At 50.6% G+C, this 20,796-nt stretch overlaps 1 protein-coding gene across 1 annotated transcript in view; it reads right to left on the bottom strand.

Moving 5' to 3' along the window:
- LOC307204729 (scavenger receptor class F member 2-like) overlaps positions 1 to 20,796 on the bottom strand; it is a 54,251-nt gene extending 33,455 nt beyond the window's left edge. Inside the window, 7 exon segments of the mRNA XM_079956589.1 lie at positions 587 to 805; positions 2,907 to 3,426; positions 4,753 to 4,854; positions 13,389 to 13,447; positions 20,441 to 20,688; positions 20,690 to 20,775; positions 20,778 to 20,796. Coding sequence (XP_079812715.1) covers positions 587 to 805; positions 2,907 to 3,426; positions 4,753 to 4,854; positions 13,389 to 13,447; positions 20,441 to 20,688; positions 20,690 to 20,775; positions 20,778 to 20,793 — 1,250 coding nt within the window. The 5' untranslated portion in view covers positions 20,794 to 20,796.

Below are 20,796 nucleotides of genomic sequence, written 5' to 3'. Positions count from 1 at the left end.
ATATAAAACAAAGTAGATCTGACAAGCCTGAAATCTGCCTGGCCTGTAACCATCAGGCAAGCAAGTATAGAGTGTCGGCATGCAGAGGGCCGGGAGGCCAGCCCCGGCTGTGCCATTCCTTTCCAACCGTCCCACTGCGAAGACCATCACCTCTGCTCCAATGTAAATCAGCAACCTGGGCTTACTCAGCCAGGGCACACTATCAGCAGATCGAACTGTGCACACAGAATAGGCGTGAGGCTTGTGGAAGCATACAACAACTACAGATTTATTAATCATAAATCAAGACAAAGAAACATGTCGTCTCTCTCATGTCGTCTCAGAAATAACAGCTAAAAGCAACAGCTATACACACAACAGAAGTTCCCAGCATACTGTGCTGGAATGTAAACAGACACGTAACAATTCCATGTCTGTTCCTTAACGTGGAATGGAAATGTCAACACAGAGATCATTATTATTACTGTCGCTATTGTTATTGCTCTACCACTGCACTGTGATAATAAAGATGGAGGTAGGGCAACTCACAGCCTGGTGCTCTAAGGGCCCTTGACAAGCCCACGCCAAACTCCCTTGCTAGACTCACCTGTCCCCGATCCAGCCAGGATTGCAGTGGGAACACTTGCCGTTGATGTGGTTGCAGGTGTGGCCATCCTTGCAGGGAGGGCAGGTCTGGTCACAGCCCTCCCCGTAGAAGCCTGCCGAGCAGATTTGGTCACACTTGGTGCCATTCCAGCCAGCTTCGCATGCCAGGCAGCGCCCATCTGCAATGGTGCAGGGCTGAAGCTCCTTGCATTGCCCACACCTGGAAAAGGCAGGTCAGTCAGGAAGGAGATCAACAAAGCCCTGCAAAGCAACTGGTCCTCCCCAAGTGTAGTGGGCTGGGGTCACAGGGGGTGCAAGGCCTGTTACCATTTCTGTAGCAGGGTCCCACCCTCTAGCATCCTAGAACTGTCCAATGAACATGAAAGGAGAGGGGTTTTTTTAGCTACAGATAAGATGCCTCCCTTTTAGTACTGATGGGAGCCAATCAGAATTTAAGGCAGTGAGTCAGCTACTGAAGATGAGCTCCTAGGCCAGTGGTGGCCAAACTTGGCCCGCCAGCTGTTTTGGAACTACAACTCCCATCATCCCTAGCTAACAGGACCAATGGTCAGGGATGATGGGAAGTGTAGTCCCCAAACAGCTGGAGGACCAAGTTTGGCCACCACTGGCCTAGGGTGACTCTGGAGAAGATGAATGGGGTAAGGCAAGGAGGACTTGTTCTGTGCACTCCAAAAAGCTAAGCATTTAGGAACATGGAAACCCACAGTTTCCAGAGATTGGGCTAGATAGGTACCTTTTATCACATGTGGTGGCTGTGTAAGGTAATAAAAGCATTCTGGGAAATGATATATAATGACCTGAAAAAAATGTTTAAAATAACTTTTGTAAAACAAAACAAAACCCAGAAGCTTTTATATTAGGATTGTAGGTACCAAGATTGCAAAAAAGACTTTTTATGTATGAGACAACAGCAGCATGGATGCTACTAGCCTAGAGATGGAAATCCCTACCAGAGAGGAATGGCAAATTAAGCTGTTGGGGTACCCCAAAATGGCAAAACTGACTGGAAAGCTCAGGAACCAAGAAGACAAAAACTTTAAGAAAGAGTGGGGGAAATTTGCAACTTATTTAGGAAGCCACTGTAAGCAGATAAAAACATTAGCAGGATTTTAATAACACTTGTAATGTAACAAATGCTGGGGACAAATATGGAGAGATATTAATATATGGATTGCGAAACAATATGTAGCTGAAGATGGACCCACAGAGGGGAGGGGGAAAAGTCGGGAGATTGAGAGAAATCTCAATGTATGGTTATCTACTTGGTATTGTTATAACTTTGTGTTTGTAAAATCAAATGAAAATTATTTCAAAAAGAAAAGAGAAAAAAAGATGGGACCTTTTTGGCCTGAACCAGGTACAAAGCTCTTCTCGCATTCTAGTTTACAGGAAAGCTAAATAGTAGTAGTAGTAGTAGAAGAAGAAGAAGAAGGGGAGGAGTTTGGACTTGATATCTCGCCTTTCACTCCCCTTAAGGAGTCTCAAAGCGGCTAACAATCTCCTTTCCCTTCCTCCCCCACAACAAACACTCTGTGAGGTGAGTGAGTCTGAGAGACTTCAGAGAAGTGTGACTAGTCCAAGGTCACCCAGCAGCTGCAGGTGGAGGAGCGGGGAAGCGAACCCAGTGCACCAGATTACGAGTCCACCGCTCTTAACCACTACACCATGCTGGTTCCCATGGTGGGAAGCTGAGGAGGCGTGATTAAGTGGGAGGAATCAGGGGCGGGGCTTGGGGATATTATTCTGGGCCATCCCTCGTTCCCCCAAAACCAGAGCACTGATCCACCTTTTGGTGCATGAGTTTCCGCTAGGCATGATTTGCAATTTCACCACACATGTTTCGCAGGGGACTCTTGGCTGGGGGATTGGACCAGATGATCTTTGGGGGTCTCCTAAGGTTCTATGAGGGACGCGGGTGGCGCTGTGGGTTAACCCACAGAGCCTAGGACTTGCCAATCAGAAGGTCGGCAGTTCGAATCCCTGCAACGGGGTGAGCTCCCATTGCTCAGTCCCTGCTCCTGCTAACCTAGCAGTTCGAAAGCACGTCAAAGTGCAAGTAGATAAATAGGTATCACTCCGGAGGGAAGGTAAACGGCGTTTCCGTGCGCTGCTCTGGTTTGCCAGAAGCGGCTTAGTCATGCTGGCCACAAGACCCGGAAGCTGTACGCCGGCTCCCTCGGTCAGTAAAGCGAGATGAGCGCTGCAACCTCAGAGTTGGCCACGACTGGACCTAATGGTTAGGGGTCCCTTTACCTTTACTAAGGTTCTATGATTCTATGACCGCTGCCCCCCTGCCTTACCTCCTCCGGCAGCCTTGCCCGTAGAATCCGGCCGGGCAGGGCTCCCTGCAGAACTTCCCCCGGTATCCTGGCTCGCAGGTGCAGGTCCCGTCCAGCTGGTTGCACTTGCCCATGTGGCACTGGCAGTAGCGGTCGCAGCGAGGGCCGAAGGTGCGCCCCCGGCACTGGCACCGGCCCGTGAACTGCTCGCAGGGCGAGTTGTTGCAGGAGCACTGGTTGTTGCAGCTGCGGCCCCACCAGCCCGGCTGGCAGATGCAGGTGCCCACCTGCTGGTCGCACTGGGAGTTGAGGCTGCAGTAGCAAGCGCTGGAGCACTGGGGGCCCCACCAGTTGGGCTCGCAGGTGCACTTGCCCGTCCTCTGGTCGCACTTGCCGTGCTTGCACAGGCAGGCGTTCTCGCACTTGGGCCCCCAGCGGTTGGCGTTGCAGGTGCACTGGCCCGTCACGTCCTCGCATTGCCCGTTGGGGTGGCACTGGCACATCTCCTTGCAGTCGGGGCCCCAGAACTGGCGGGGACACTCTGTGGGGGGAGGATGGGGGAGGATGACGACATCAAGGTTAGCGCAGGGCCTGGGGGAGCGGGAACCTGTTTTTTTTAAAAAAAATGAGACCGAGGGCCGCATTCGCTCCTTCTGAGGGCCACATGGTGCGGTGGGCGGGGCCACAGGCCAAAGTAGGCGGAGCAACAGGTGTAAATGTAGAGATGTGTACAGTGCGTTGTATATTGGGCATGACTAAGCAAGGCCTATGAATTTCAATGAGTCTGCTCTGGGTAAAATGTGGATGACTACCACCCAGTAGGAGAGTCTTAAAATATAGTTGTGTTTTTATGAATAGTATAATAATTGTTGTTGTTGTTGTTGTTGTTTAGTCGTTTAGTCGTGTCCGACTCTTCGTGACCCCATGGACCAGGGAACGCCAGGCAGTATAATAATAACAATAATAATAATAATAATAATACCCACCCATCTGCCTGAGTTGCATAAATCGTCTTATTTAGAAGGCAATTAATAAATCAATGTTAATGATAATAATAAAAAAACAAACAAAAAAAAACATTCAATACAGCCCTTAACATAGAGGTTTTGTTGTATATATATTATGGAATACGACTTCATATTCAGTGGTACCTCTAGTTGCAGACACGACCTGTTCTGGAGCGCTTCTTCGCATGCGCAAAGCGTGCAGAATGCTTTTGCGTATGCGGCGAAACCCGAAAGTATACACTTCCGGGTTTGCCGCAACCCGAAAATCCACAACATGAAGCGAACGCAACAAGAGGTATGACTGTATGTGTCATTTCAATTTTTAAATGTTCAGTATATGCATATTCAACCTTGAAGAATTGAAATGTCACAGGTCAACTCTGAATAGCCCTTTTATTTTATATTTAACAAAAATGAGATACCAGGTACCAGAACAGGCCTCTAAGCTGTTTACAGTGGACTGCTTAGTAAAAGCAGAAAGGAGCTAAAAATGCTGTCAATTTAAACACACACACACACACACACACACACACACACACACACACACACTGACAGGCATAAAGCTGTCTTTCAGCTGGGGGCAAATTTCAATTATTAAGTTCAAGCCCCATTCAAAAAAACAGAGGGTGTGTGTGTACATCTGTCAGTCATGATTTAAAGCAAATCCTACCACACATTTATTCCGTTATTAGTTGTATTTATATATCCCCTTTTCTCCCAAGGAGCTCCCCCTCCTCATTTAATCCCCCCAACCACCCTGTGAGGTAGCTCAGGCTGAGAGGCAGTGACTGGCCCTCAAGCCTCTCCTGGGTCCTAGTCCGGCGCTGTAACCACTACACGGCCCTGTCCTCTGTACTCACTGGTTTCACAGTTGGCACCAAAGTAACCATGGCGGCAGCGGCATTCGTTGGGCCTCACGCAGACCTCATTGTCCTTGCAGGTGAAGTTTCCCTCGCACGCAGCTACGAGGGGGAGAGAAAGAGAGGGGATAATTAGGAAACGGGGACATGTGGAACTGACGGCTGGCCAGACACCCGTGCGAAGAGGGTGGGAGCCTCTCCCCCACCTTTGCGCACCCAACAGAGGTGCCACTAAGCCAGAGACCCCCTAGCGGGCGTCAGCAGGTGACTAACTTGGCTGGAGCGTCAGTTCAGAGAGGGGTGCAAGGTGTCTAATTGAAAACACACACCAAACAAACCTTGAAGGAATGCCTACAGAAAAGGATGCCGGTTTGCCAGCTATGACCGTTCCTACGCTGGCACCCATGCGCTAGTCACCTTCTGCTTGACTACTGAAATGTGTTGAATGTGGGGCTGCCCTTGAAGATGGCCTGCAGGCTGCAGCTAGGGCAGCTATTCTTGAAGGGAACATGCATTGCTGGTCCTGAAAAGGCTGCACTGGCTGCCGCTGAACTACCAGGCCCGATTCAAGGCCTAGTATGAGTGTATCAAGTCCTAACTGAATTGGGGCCCGAGTACCTAAATGGGCACTTTCCCCAATATCAACCATCTTGGACCCTACGATTGGTAGGTGAGGACTTGTTGGTGGTGGCGCCACTGGGTGCTACCCAGTTGGCACTGACCCCCTGACACGACCTTTTCAGTGGTGGCTCCCTGTGTGTAGAACATCCTCCCTCATGAGGTGCGCCTGTCTCCCTCAGGACTGGCATTCAGGAGATGTTTTAAAACATTCCTGCTCACTCAGGCGTTGGGCGTCTGCAAAACACTGTTCCTGACAAACCTTGAGAGAATGGCTTTAAACCTTTCGTAATAGCGCTTTAAACTGTTTTTATAATGCTATTAGCAGTGCCTAGGTTTTCAAGAGGGACGCAGGTGGCGCTATGGGTTAAAGCCTCAGCGCCTAGGGCTTGCCGATCGAAAGGTCGGCGGTTCGAATCCCTGCGGCGGGGTGCGCTGCCGCTGCTCGGTCCCAGCGCCTGCCAACCTAGCAGTTCGAAAGCACCTCCGGGTGCAAGTAGATAAATAGGGACCGCTTACCAGCGGGAAGGTAAAAACGGCGTTTCCGTGTGCGGCTCTGGCTCGCCAGAGCAGCGATGTCACGCTGGCCACGTGACCCAGAAGTGTCTCCGGACAGCGCTGGCCCCTGGCCTCTTAAGTGAGATGGGCGCACAACCCCAGAGTCTGTCAAGACTGGCCCGTACGGGCAGGGGTACCTTTACCTTTACCTTTACCTAGGTTTTCAAGAACGTATTAGCGCGGCTGGGTCTGGGTCACTCTGGGCTCCTGAGAGAATTAATTACCAGAAACAAGTTTGCTTGGGAGTATGTCACATTGTGTTAATTGAGGTTTGCTCCCGAATAAGTGTGCACAGGACTGTCTTCCTGACGCTGGAGTTTCTCCACAGAGACTCCAGCAGATAATAGCAAAGATGAACTGCAATGAATAAATGCAGGGACCAGACTAGATGGCCTCTGGGGTCCCTCCTTCTGACTCTTGGTTAAAAGAAGGTAGCTCACTTTGGGCAGACAATGCAGCGTTTTAAAATGCAAACTAAGAGAGTGACAGGGACAGTTTTGGAGGAAGGTTTTTAATTTGATTCGGTACTCTAACTTTTGTCAGTTTTATAGTAGGGTTGTAATTTTTTCTTGATATGACTGTTTTATAAACCGCTTTGAGGCATTATTTATTTTCTTTTTTTACTATCAAGCAGTGAATCAATTTTATGAAGCAAGCAAACAAACAAACAAAAGACCCGAGCGAAAATAAAATAGGCTTTGGGGTGGTAAAATGGCTCCAAGTAAAACCAGGTGGGGTGTGTCAGAAGCTAGAGAGTTTTTAGCTTCTCTGGGTTACTTTGAAAACCAAACACAATACTTTTTTATTTTTTACCTCAACAGGTTAATAATAGTGGGGTAGGCAAACAAACACCACCCTATTTGTAGAAATCGGATGGTTTTTTGGGATGTGTTTCGTTTACAGAACAAAAACCAAAAATGGAAAGTGGTTGAAATTTGGGGGCGCTGTTTACTATTGCCCAGCCAGGTGACAGGGACCTAAAAAAGTTGTGTTGTAGGTCTAGTTCACTTATAGCATCATCAGCCTTCCTTCATGAGGGCATGGGTCTTTAGCAGGCTGCACACTGAAGATTTCCAGACTAGGTCACTCGTGGGACGGGAGACTGCAGGCAGAGGCAACCCCCCTGCCCCAATATACATGGAAGAGGCTGCTGAGAACACCATCCTCCCTTCAGGTTCCCAATTCAAGCCTTTGCTTCTTAAGAACCAGACTAATCGCTGAGAAAAGTGCCTCATTTCCCCCCCTGTGAACCACCACTGAACGGACATTGACAGGTACACAGTCCCCACATGGGAAGGAGGCAGAAGGTTCCAGAAAGCCCAGAGATGGACACCAGAAAGAAATCTAGAAAAGCACAGAGACATTATTAGGCGGCAGCAGGCTAAGAGTTTAGCATGCACACAGGAAGATTTTTTAGAATAAAAAACCCCCACAGAAACCCAGAGAACACCCAGTTCCCAACACCTGTAAGATGGCAGGCAAAGCACTTACTTACCCCATGGATGGTGGAGACACTACTCTGGCCCCAGCGGAAGTGCTTTGGGTAGGATCCGGCCAAGGCGCTACAGACATGCAAAGGAGGAGTTGAGGGAGGGGGGAGTTAGTTAGAAGAACTCTGAGGTATTAGTTGGTTATTCAGCCTTTTAAATACACAGGCAAAATGCAGAGGAGCATCGCTAGCTTTCCCGCGTGGCAACAGTTTCCAGAGAGGGCGGCAAAAAAGAGGAGTCCTGGGGCACATTAAGGACTAAGGAATTTGTGACGGCACAAGCATCCAGGGACCGCCGTCCCTTTCATTTGTGAAAACTTAAGCCATTTTTTTTTACCAGCCTTCAGCTGCTTTGGACTAGAACTCCTATCTGCCCCATCAGAAGAGCCTTCTGGATTGGGCCAATGGCCCACCAAGCCACGGCAGCTAGACTGGTGACTGGCAGTGGCCGCCGAGACCATATAACACCGGTCCTGAAACACCTACATTGGCTCCCAGTATGTTTCTGAGCACAATTCAAACTGTTGGTGCTGAACTTTAAAGCCCTAAACGGCCTTGGCCTTGTATACCTGAAGGAGAGTCTCCACCCCCATCGTTCAGCCTGGACACTGAGGTCCAACTCCAAGGGCCTTCTGGTAGTTCCCTCCCTGTGAGAAGTGAGGTTACAGGGCCTTCTCGGTAGTGGCACCCACCCTCAAGGAAACTACAGTGGATGCTTAAGTTGCAAACGTGATCCGTGCAGGATGCACGTTCGCAACCCGCAGTGTTCGCAACCTGCAGCGGCACGTCTGCGCACGCGCAGGTTGCAATTTGGCACTTCTGCGCATGCACGGCCGCTGAAACCCAGAAGTAACCCGTTCTGGGTTTCGGCGGTCCGTAACATGAAAAAACGCAACCTGAAGTGTCTGTAACCCAAGGTATGATTGTATCTGACTTTTAGAAGACATCTGAAGGCAGCCCTGTCTAGGGAAGTTTTTTATGTTTGATATTTTCTCATGTTTTTAATATTCTGTTGGAAGCTGCCCAGAGTGGCTGGGAAACCCAGCCAGATGGGCTGGGTATGTATGTATGTATGTATGTATGTATGTATGCATGTACCGGTATGTATGTATGTATGTAAAAGGTAAAGGTAAAGGTACCCCTGCCCGTACGGGCCAGTCTTGACAGACTCTGGGGTTGTGCGCCCATCTCACTTAAGAGGCCAGGGGCCAGCGCTGTCCGGAGACACTTCTGGGTCACGTGGCCAGCGTGACATCGCTGCTCTGGCAAGCCAGAGCCGCACACGGAAACGCCGTTTACCTTCCCGCTGGTAAGCGGTCCCTATTTATCTACTTGCACCCGGAGGTGCTTTCGAACTGCTAGGTTGGCAGGCGCTGGGACCGAGCAGCGGGAGCGCACCCCGCCGCAGGGATTCGAACCGCCGACCTTTCGATCGGCAAGTCCTAGGCGCTGAGGCTTTAACCCACAGCGCCACCTGCGTCCCATATGTATGTATGTATGTATGTATGTATGTATGTATAAATAAATAAATAAAGGAATCGTAGAATTGTAGAGTTGGAAGGGACCCTGAGAATCATCTAATCCAACCCCCTGCAATGCAGCTGTCCTTACGGGGAACGAACCTGCGACCTTGGCATTGTCAGCACCAAGCTCTAACCACCTGAGCTATCCACTTAGTCCAGCATCCTGTTCTCACAGGTCCCATAGGTCTGTGGGAAACCCACAAGCAGGACCTGAGTGAAACAGAAACTCTTTCCTCCTGCGGTTTCCAGCAGCTGGTATTGAGAAGCATTGCTGCCTCTAACTGGGGAGGCAGAGCACAGCCATTGTGGCTGGTACCCATCAATCGCCTTTTCCTCCATTAATTGGTCAGATCCTCTTTTAAAGCCATCTAGATTGTTGCCCATCTCTGCCTCCTGTGGGAGGGCGTCCCATAGTTTCGCTCTGCCCTGAGTGAAGGCCTTTCTTTTTTCTGCCCCGAACAAACATCACCAGAGGAGGCAGAAGCCCCTCGGCTTACAGCAGGTCTGCTGCCGACCTGGAGATTTGAACACTGAGCTGGACAATTGCACAGATGCACGTGCACACACATATATGCACACCCACACACACACAGGCTGGCTGCTCCCGAGGCCAGGAGGCGGCCGCTGTTGATCAGCACCGAGAAATATTACTCCACAGGAAAGGAAGGGGGGCCTCAGCCAACTGGAACGGCGGCGGATTTACTAGGCCTCCAAAAATAGCTCCTCCAAGTTTCCCAGCAGCGCCTTGGGACTCCAAGTCCCGAGAACTTGTGCAGCCTCCCTCTCCCCGCTCGGCCGAGTTCTACAAAGGATTCCAGCCGGAACCTGGGGATGCCAAGTTCCAGCGCCGAGGGGGGACCTTCTGGCTACGGACAACAGAGAACAGTGAAGGAACGGTGGAGAAACTGCTGGTTCCTTTCTTCTAGCTTTTTGCCTGGGCAAGCGACAACTCTGCTAAGAGCGAACGGGGGGGGGGGGGGGGAGAAAACCCTGCTCCCCCGTACCCGGGCTATTCAGGGGGCATTTGTTTATTTATTGTACTTCCACCCACCCCTTTTGTCCAAGTGGCTCAAAGTGCCGTACCTGGTTCTGCTCCCCCTCCCCATTTAATCCCCAAAACTGACCCTGAGAGGCAGCGACTAGACCCCGAGATCACAGCCGGTGAGCTTCATAGCCAAGTGGGAGGATTCGAAAAACCCTGGTCTCCCAGGTCTTAGTCCGACCCTCAAACCCCTACACCACCACTGGCCTTGCCTCAGAGGAGCCTGATTTAAAATAAGTTGTATTGGGGCATTTGTTTACAGTGGTACCTCAGGTTAAGTACTTAATTCGTTCCGGAGGTCCATTCTTAACCTGAAACTGTTCTTAGCCTGAAGCACCACTTTAGCTAATGGGGCCTCCCGCTGCTGCCGCGCTGCCCCAGCACGATTTCTGTTCTCATCCTGAAGCAAAGTTCTTAACCCGAGGTAATATTTCTGGGTTAGCGGAGTCTGTAACCTGAAGCGTCTGTAACCTGAAGCATATGTAGCCTGAGGTACCACTGTATTTACTGCATGAATAAATTGCATACATGGAATTGTATCTCACAGTCTTTTCTCCCAGGAGCTCAAGGTGTTATGCTGGCTCCCCCCCCCCCCCCACTCCTCATTTAGCCCCCACAATAACCCTGTGAGGTAGGTTAGTCCGAGAGGCAGAGACTGGCGCAAAGTCGCCCAGTGAGCTTCATGGCCAAGCGGGAATATGAACTCCCAGGTTCTGGTCTGACACTCTTAACCACTACACCACCGCTGCCTCTCGCATATGGTGTGTTCTCACTTGTTTCCTCAGGTGGTCAAGAACCAGGGCTGCACGCCACGCACTGGCAAAATTCAAATACTGCTGCATGAAAAGCTAATTCTGCAAACTGCACCAATCATGTGAAATTCATCCAGTTTCTACCAGCAATCAGGGTAAGATCAAGAAGCTAGAGAATACAGGGCAGTGAAGCTGCCCCCCTCCCTGCCACGGTAAACCACTGAAAAGCTTCCACTGCAACCTATCTGTCTCTTGAGACTTCTCCCAGGTGATACCCTCAAATTTCCAGGCAACTCTGGGCAGTCATGAGGACTACTAACTTGATTAAACATGGCATGGAGAAAGCAGATAGAGCAGTTTTGTGTGGTTAGTGGACTGAGGGACTAGACTATTCCCCTAAATGTCTCCAGTAAGTATTAAGCATAGCGCCTCTTTTCCCAAAGCCCTGGAAGCTTCTGTCCACATAGGGAAGGAGGTGCAATGCTCATGCGAGCGATATCCCCTCACAAGCGGGTGCCTCTGGCCCTCACTGTTCCTCTGGGAAAAATTTCACTGCATACCACTGATTCAGAGAAAAGTTTTCCTCTCTGCCTTGCAACACTGGAACTCATAGGCACCTGGTGAAGCTGGACGTTCTACCAAAAAACCATATCAGTACGTTGCCATTTTTAGATGATGGCAAAAAGCAGAATGTGGGTTAGGAGAGGGAAATGGAGCAATAAAGCCATGTCTGGCCATGAGGACTGCAAACATGCTGAGTTTTAGCAGTGAAAGCTGACACACCCAGGGTTTTAGTCAAGTTGCTGGAGTCTGCATTTCAAAGCCCAACCCAGCCTTCAAGGCATGGCTACAATCCAGGGCTTCCCCCCTCCCAGCCAGAACTCCCCGGAACTGAGTTCCAGCACTTCTCAGGTGGGCACCATTGCAAATATAACAAGAGAGGTGTTAACGGTGAGTTCTGGCACCTCTTTTTCTAGAAAAGGAACACTGATGATCACCGGCCTGTGTGTAGGAAGGCATTAAAGGTAAAGGGACCCCTGACCATTAGGTCCAATCGTGGCCGACTCGCTTTATTGGCCGAGGGAGCCGGCATACAGCTTCCGGGTCATGTGGCCAGCATGACTAAGCCGCTTCTGGCGAACCAGAGCAGTGCACAGAAATGCCGTTTATCTTCCCGCTGGAGTGGTACCTATTTATCTACTTGCACTTTGACATGCTTTCAAACTGCTAGGTTGGCAGGAGCAGGGACCGAGCAATGGGAGCTCACTGCGTTGCAGGGATTCGAACCGCCGACCTTCTGATCGGCAAGTCCTAGGCTCTGTGGTTTAACCCACAGCACCACCCGCATCCCATTGTAGGAAGGCATTACATCCCAATTAAACAGTATGACAATCCAACACAAGGCTACAGGCTGCTCCCCTTCTCTATGGCAAAGCTGTGCAAAGGCAGAGCCATCGGAAAATTTACAAAGGCATTCTGAAACCCAGGATAGCTGCTGCCAGTCCGTGCAGATGATACTGAGCAGTAGTAAGAGTTTACATGAGAGAAGAGCATTAAATTTTGCATGGCATGGAGAACGCCACCAGAGAAAAGCATTTCTCCTTCTCTCCTGACTCTAGAAGTCATGGGCAGCCTGTGAAGTTGAATGCTGGGAGATTCAGGACAGACCAAAGCAAGGAGTTCCTCTCACAGGCTCTTCTTTGGCCCACAGTTCCCATCAGCCCTGGCAAGCACAGTCCAGTAGCCAAGGATGATGGGAGTTGTAGTCCTACCTGGAGGGGCAAAAGTTCCCCACACTTGATATGAACCACCATATTTTTCGCTCTATAAGATGCACCCGACCACAAGACGCACCTAGTTTTTAGAGGAGGAAAACAAGAAAAAAAAAATTCTGAATCTGAGGCCCTTCCCCTCCTTGTGCTATGCATTTGAGTGCTCCTGAGCCTTGCCAGGGGCTGCCGCCACCGCCACTGATTCCAGCACGTCAAGGGGCTTGCGAGGAACAGAGCCAGGCAGCCGGCTTAGGGGGCAGCCGGGCTCTCGGGAAGGCTCGAGAGAAGCCCGAGGCAGGTGGGGAAAAGAAGAGGAAGAGGAAGGAGGAGGAAGGATCAGGCTAAGGAGTCGCCAGTCCATCCGCCCATAAGGCTCCCTTCCGTCCCTCATCCTGCTTCGCTGGGAAGGCAGCACAACAAGAGGCGCTGCAAAGCAATCCCTCTTGCTCTGCTGGCTTCAGCGATAGCTGCGCAGTCTGCATTCGCTCCATAAGACGCACACACATTTCCCCTTACTTTTTAGGAGGAGAAAAGTACATCTTATGGAGCAAAAAATACGGTGCATGAAAATGAAACAGGCAAAGTAGATGAACCGAGAGAGAGAGAGAGAGAGATTGAGAGAGAGATTGGTGGAGAGACAGGCGAATGACATCTCTGTTTCGCTCTGACTCGGGACAAGGCGGCTTCTGGCGGACCCTCAAGAAGGAGGGCATCAAACTGAAGGCAGCTGTACATGCCAAGGGACCATTACCTAGAGGCTCTTGGGAGATGGAAGGGAAAGGACTCCCCTCCTCTAGCCGAAAAGGGAAGGGGTTATTCCTTCGGGCAGCCTTGAACCTGCTTAGAGACGGAGGAGAAAAGCGGGGGAAGGCTCGCTCTTACCTATCAAACATTCCTCGCCCTGTTGCCTCCATCCTGAGCAGCAGACGAATCCAGCAGAGCTGTAGGCAGAGAAAGAGAGCGCGTTAGAAAAGGCTTGGCTTGGGAAAAAAAAGAAAAGGGAACATTTTTTCTCCCCAGTCTGAGGACTGCACTCCCCCAAGAGTGAGTTTATGGGGGCCGCATACCAGCGGTGAGAAGGGCCAAACGCACATGAGCCAGGGGCAGTGCAGTGCTTAAGAGTGTCAAACTAGGACCTGGGAGAAGCCAAGGGTTCAAATCCTCCCACCTGGAGATATAAATGCAGTAAGCAAATAAAATAGCAGGGGCAGAGGAGCAGATGTGGTTATTTAGGCTGCATTTGGGGGCTGGAGACCCCCGTCTCCCAGGCTATAAAAGGTAAAGGGACCCCGGACCATTAGGTCCAGTCGTGGCCACTCTGGGGTTGCAGCGCTCATCTCGCTGCTTTGGCCGAGGGAGCCAGTGTACACAGCTTCCGGGTCATGTGGCCAGCATGACTGAGCCACTTCTGGCGAACCAGAGCAGCGCATGGAAACGCCGTTTACCTTCCCACTGGAGCGGTACCTATTTATCTACTTGCACTTGACGTGCTTTCGAACTGCTAGGTTGGCAGGAGCAGGGACCGAGGAACAGGAGCTCACCTCGTCGCGGGGATCGAACCACCGACCTTCTGATCGGCAAGTCCTAGGCTCTGTGGTTTAACCCACAGCGCCACCCGCGTCCCTTCTCCGAGGCTATAGTCCTCATTTAATCTCCATAACCACCCCGTTCCTTAAATGTGCATAAGGGAAATTCACCTTTAATTGGGAATGAAACTGAATTTCTGCTGCATCCCGAGTCAGTCCCAGGGGCTGTTTCCAGATCTCAAAAAAAAGGTCATGTGAAACTCCCTTCCCAGATTCTGTCTGGGTGCACACCCCAATAAAGCTCTTACAATGCTGATATAAAGAACTGCTCATTTCACATAACTGGCATCAAGCTGGTTAAGCGACAAGATTCCTGCCAGCTAATGCCCACAATGATGTCACTGGCTCCCTCTTGAATTACACAGGCTGCATTTTCCCACCCAACATCGAACGTATATATTAAAATCACATGGTGAGCCCCACAGCCTGGCCCCATGATGTTTTGCTATCCCAGAAAAAAATATTCTTAGGGGAACCAGAACAGAAGTGGATGACCCTAAAGCAAGCGGTGTGGGAATTTGGGGGGTGGGGTGGGGATTTCCATTCAAATTAAGATAGAGTAATTTTTGAAATTGCATTGGAAGATTTCCTGACACCCTGGAAAAAGATCTCATGCAGCATGTTGAATTTAGTAAACAGCTGAAAGGTTGACTAATATGCCATTATTTTAAACCCTTGGTGTTCACAGCTCTCTCTGATGCCGAAAACAGAGGGGGAGGTGAAAACTCTTGAGGATTTAAAAATAATTAAAATGAAAGGAGGCTGGTACCGTGTTTGAAACTGCCATTTGTTCATTGCTACTAATGAACTTCGCATGGGACGCGGGTGGCACTGTGCTCTATACCACTGAGCCTTGGGCTTGCTGATCAGAAGGTTGGCAGTTCGAATCCCTGCGACGGGGTGAGATCCCGTTGCTCGGTCCCTGCTCCTGCCAACCTAGCAGTTCGAAAGCACGTCAAAGTGCAAGTAGATAAATAGGTAAATGGCGGGAAGGTAAATGGCGTTTCCGTGCACTGCTCTGGTTCGCCAGAAGCGGCTTAGTCATGCTGGCCACATGACCTGGAAGCTGTACGGCGGCTCCCTCGGCCAATAAAGCGAGTTGAGCACCGCAACCCCAAAGTCGTCCATGACTGGACTTAATGGTCAGGGGTCCCTTTACCTTTTTACTAATGAACTTACGAAATGGATTTTCCCCAAATTTTGGAAAATTATTTTCCCATCCAAAAGGAGCACTCCTGGCCTTCCAGAATTCCTGAGGGGCACATCTGGGAGGATATGGAACTGCAGGATTGAGCACACGCACAGACTGGCAGCAAGCACATCAGTGGTGGCTTGGTGTGTACCATATTAAATACTGTACAAGCAAAAGACAACTTATTTATTTATCTGTTGTATTTATAGCCCACCTCTGTCTCCACGGACTTCAAGGTGGTGCACATGGTTCTTTCCCTCTGCAACCCCCCCCCCCCCAGATAATAGCTTAATTGGTTACAGCATGGTGTTGATAATGCCACGGTTGCAGGTTTGATCCCCGCATGGGACAGTCTCATTGCAGGGGGTTGGACTAGATGATCCTCAGGGTCCCTTCCAACTCCATGATTCTAATTAACACCCTGCAACAACTCTGTGAGGTAGGCCAGGCTGAGAGGCAGTGGCTGGCCCCCAAGGTCACACCCCGTGAGCCTGGTGGCGGAGTTCGAACCCTGGTCTCCCTGGTCCTGGGCAGACACTCCTACACCACACAAAAATAACTCATCTAGGAAAGAGATTGCAGGGTGCTCCCAAATGACCTGTTTATTGAGCATTCCTCCTGATTTTCTTGTACAACGTTTGCAAGGAGTATAGGTGCCATTAGCTCTTTACTGAGTGATCATTCTGATTTGTTTGCAGGGAGGTAATAATAATAATAATGTATTATTTATACCCCGCCCATTTCCCCAGCCACTCTGGGCTGCTTCCAATAGAATATTAAAATACAACAGTCTATTAAATATTAAAAGCTTCCCTAAGCTTCCCTTCAGATGTCTTCTAAAAGTCTGGTAGTTGTTCTTCTCTTTGACATCTGGTGGGAGCGCGTTCCACAGGGCGGGTGCCACTACCGAGAAGGCCCTCTGCCTGGTTCCCTGTAACTTGGCTTCTCGCAGCGAGGGAACTGCCAGAAGGTTAGAGGATGTTGCATCAAAAGTGTTATCCCACAGCTTTTTTTTAGGGGGAGAGGGCAGAGCTGTTGAGCTTCTTTTAGGGGGGAAGAACAGAGGTGTTGAGCTTTTTTCTTTTCTTTTTTTCCGGTCACTCACTGAAGATCACACGATCGACCAGGGGCAGCCCACAACCAACTGGTTGGACCGCCCTTCAGGTATAGGGCGGTATGGAAATAATAATAATAATAATAATAATAATAATAATAATAATAATAAAGTCTATAACACTCTCTTCCAGGAAGGTTATTGAAAACTGAGAGGAAATTGGAGGGGAGTATGTGGGACCAGCTTCCACAAGACCTCCCTGGCTGCATAGTGCCCTCTCATCAAACATGTGCTGTAATGTGGGGAGGGGTGTGTGTAGCCCAGAGCTCTTTCTCTGAATGGAGCCATTATCCAAAGACCTGCGCACACACACAAACACACAGGGATGGATGACTCTTGTCAATTTTTGGTCTTTTCTCTTTCTCAAAACTTCAGCTCTCCATATTTCTTCAGCCATTTGCAATTTTAAAAAAAATATATCATGGAAATCCATCAACTTTTCAGTCCAAATTTTCCCTTAATAATACACGTTGATTGCCAGCCATTTCTCCCTGAACATAATGCAATTATTTGGAAGTGAACTTCACAAACACGGGCAAAATTTAACCTGAATATAACACATTTTGGGCTGTAGAACTGTACTGCAAAGTGCACTATAGTGTGACTTTTCAAAGGGTGGTTTATGTAGCCTTTCAGAGAGTTCAGGAAGATTGGCTTTAAATGGGACCCAAACTGGCACTGTTACAGGCACCAAATAATACCCATACCACGACTTTTAGTGTTTTAGCACCCAGACACTGGAACTCTCTGCCTCTTGATATCAGGCAAGGAGATTTTGCTGTCCTTTTTTTCACCGCCTGCTTAAAGCATTTTTGTCCAGGAAAGGCTACGCAGGCTGCCCTCCAGATGTTCTGGACTACAATTCCCATCAGCCCCAGAATCACACTGCCATGCTGGCTAGGGCTGATGGGAGTTGTAGTCCGTAAAACATTTGTTAGGCAACAGGTTTTGGGATAGCTGCTCTAAGCACATGAATTGTCTGGAGCAGTGTTTCCCAACCTTGTGCCTCCAGCTGTTTTTGAACTACAACTCCCATCATCCCTGACTAGCAAGACCAGTGGCAAGGGATGATGGGAATTGTAGTCCAAAAACAGCTGGAAGTACAAGGTTGGGAAACACTGGTCTGGAGCACCAGAATGGAAAGCTTCCAGTTTTCCATACAAAAACCCACTCCCCAAATATTCTGCATTTCGGCAGCTTAACAAGGGGGAGAACTCAGTTGCCATTACTGCTTAACATCTGGAAGTCCGAATGTTTGGGCACTCTAAAGAAACACGAAAATCTACTAACAGGTTTCAAGCTGAGGCAGGGTGGTGCTGCAGTTAGAGTCAGACCTGCGAAAGCAGGGTTCAAATCCTCACTCAGCCACCAAACTCACTGGGTGTGAGGCCAGTCACTGCCTCTCAGCCTATCCAACCTCGCAGGGTTCTTATGGGGATTAAATAGGGGCAGGGAGAGCCATGTACACCGCCTTGAGCTCCTTGAATAGGCAAGAATTAAACACAATAAATGAAATAAGCTCCTTTCTGATCTCCCCTAGAGTTAGAGGCAAATTTTGATACTGGGTTTTGAGGTTTGGGCTGCCATACATTTAAAACAGCCATCTCACAAGAATCCCAGGAACCGTAGTTTGTTAAACGCGCTGGGAACTGTAGCCCTGTGAGGGGTAAAGGTAAAGGGACTCCTGACCATTAGGTCCAGTCGTGGCCAACTCTGGGGTTGCGGCGCTCATCTTGCTTTACTGGCCGAGGGAGCTGGCGTACAGCTTCCAGGTCATGTGGCCAGCATGACTAAGCCACTTCTGGCAAACCAGAGCAGTGCACGGAAATGCTGTTTACCTTCCCGCCGGAGTGGTACCTATTTATCTACTTGCACTTTGACGTGCTTTTGAACTTCTAGGTGGGCAGGAGCAGGGACCGAGCAACGGGAGCTCACCCTGTCATGGGGATTTGAACCGCCGACCTTCTGATTGGCAAGTCCTAGGCTCTGTGGTTTAACCCATAGTGCCACCCACATCACTCTGTGAGGGGTAAACGATGGTTATTTTGGGTCTGTGTGCTTTAACTGTAGGGAGAATCTTTTGGGGCCCTTCAGCCTGTGAGCAGCTACAGTTAATCTGGCTTTGTGGATCCCGCTGTTTGATGAAGCCCCCCTCGGAGGGCGCCCACCCAAATACCCTAAAAGAAGAAGAAGAAGAAGCTAAACCACATTTCTGCCCCTCTCCCATCGAATTGTGACCAGCTTTTCCCTTTATCACAAAGCAGACTTTGTCTCGGTCAGGAAAAACAAGGACCAGAGAGCGTTTCTGGGGTGTGTGTTTGTCTGTGTTTTTTTGGGGGGGCGGTTATGGTAAAAGCGCGAGAGAGAAACCTCATCCAGAAATTCCACAGCAGAGCCTGCAAAGCCCTCTCGCCTAAGCGAGCTTGTTTGCAAGAGTTTAAATCGAAAACAGATGTACCGTCTCTTTCCATCGGGTTTTAAGTTACACTTGGAAGGGGGGTGGCGGGTGGGTTTCTCCCCCCTTTTTTTGGCGTGCCGTTTTGTTCTTTGGTGGAAAAAATGGGGGGTACCTGTCAAGAAGGGGGAGGGGATCCCCTGAAATGTCAGAAATGGTTTCTTGCTTCTATTGCCATAATTTTTATTTGGGGGAGCAGCCCTGGCACGATTTGGCTCTCAGTGGGCATTGTGCCCTGTGTGTGTGTGTGTGTGTGTGTGTGTGTGTGTGTAAAGCGGTTACCTTGGCAAGATGGGGGAGGAAGGGGGAACCGAAACCCCCACATCTTGAGACCGTTAAGTATAGGATGGGGTTAATCCTCTGGAAAGCGGTTTTTGCTGGAGGGTTAGGGGAAAGCAGAGGCTTCCAATGAGAGCCTGTTGCTGCTGCTGCTTTTGCTGCTGCTGGCAACATCCACAGCCTAAATACAGGGTTCCAATAGACTGTCTCAATTAACACCCACCACCCCGAGGGCCCCCTTTAATCCCAGTGAGGTGGGGTGGGCTTCAAGTTAACTCTCCCCCCCCCCGCCCATCCTTGCAAGCAAGCCTAAAAGTGACCATCGCATACCTAAAAGAGGGGATTCTCTCAACTCTCGAGGGATGCCCCCTCCCGAGAGGAAATTGGTTCAAGCAGGCAGGAGAGGTCTCCAAGCGATGAGGGAAGGGGTTTGGGAGGAAGCTGTCGAAAATGCCTGAAGGAAATCCACGCGGGACGACAGTGGGAGGGGGGGGGGAAAGCCTGTCCAGCCAGCAGGAGGGAGGGAAGGGATATGGACCCCTTGTTTGCACCCCCCCCCTTTGGAAAGGAGCACACAACCCAGCTGACATGATGGGGAAGGGGGGGTGTCACCCACCTGTCCCAAAAGCTACCAGCACTGCTTCGTAGCCCAGCAAGGAGAACTCACCAAACTTTTTTTTTTTAAAAGGGGGACATAATGGCAGTCGGGAGGCCCTCCATCAATCTCCACATCTGGTTCAAGAAGGGACATCTTCTCTGCCCCGTCTCTCCTCCTACACACGTCCCATGCCAAGAGAGACTGGTTGCTGGGGGTGGGGGAGAGAAGCTTGCGGGACGGGTGGAAGGAAGAGACCCCCCCTCTTCCAGGAAGTTTTGGGGGAGCGGGCATCATGTACGGAAGGGATTCGAAGGCATATCCTATCTCCTTAGAAAGGCCGGGGGCCAGATGTGGTGCTGCATCACACTGGTGGACCAGGATTCTATCCACCCAGCCCCAGTAATAAAGGAAAAAGCAGTAACCCTGAGCCATACTGAAGACACCCGCGCCCCAAATGAATGTCTAACATAACACAATAGCGCCCCTGCGCCTCTTCCAAGGGCGCGGACGCACGAGACGAAACGAAATCCAAGCCTTTGGCTGCTTCAAACGAGGCGGGTAGGGGGAAAGTGGCTTCCCAGAAGCGCCCCAGCGCACCCCATGGAGCAGAGCCCTCTCCGCGCGTCTCCCCGCGCGTAAAAACTTGGCAAGGGGGTCTCGCTGGCGCGCCCCGGACCTCACTCTCCCCGCGACGGTTCGCTCTTGCTTACCCCGGCGCCGGGCACACGTTCCTCCCGCGGGGATTCAGCTCCTGGGCGGCCGCCGCCGCCGCCCCACAACCCAGCAGGAGAAGGAGAAGGAGCAGTAGCGAGAGGAGGAGCGCGCTGCAGCCGACGGCGGCGTCTCCATCTCCGGCGCGCCGGGCTCTCCGCGGCGGCTTCTCCATGCGCTCTGGGGCCCTTCTCGGGCAGCCTGGCTCCCCAGCGGCGGCTCCGGCTCCTCCTGGCTGCTGCCTGCTGCAAGAGCCCGGCCGGAAGCTGCAGTGCGAGCGCCGCCGCTGCCTCCTGCTCGCCCCTCGCGGCGGCGGCAGGAGGGGCGGCCGGCCAGCCAGGAAATGCCGCATTGG

This window comes from Podarcis cretensis (assembly GCF_951804945.1).
Source record: "Podarcis cretensis genome assembly, chromosome: 16".
NCBI lineage: Eukaryota > Metazoa > Chordata > Lepidosauria > Squamata > Lacertidae > Podarcis > Podarcis cretensis.
Note: the sequence above shows the minus strand (reverse complement) of the source record. Positions and strands in the feature narration are given on the sequence as shown.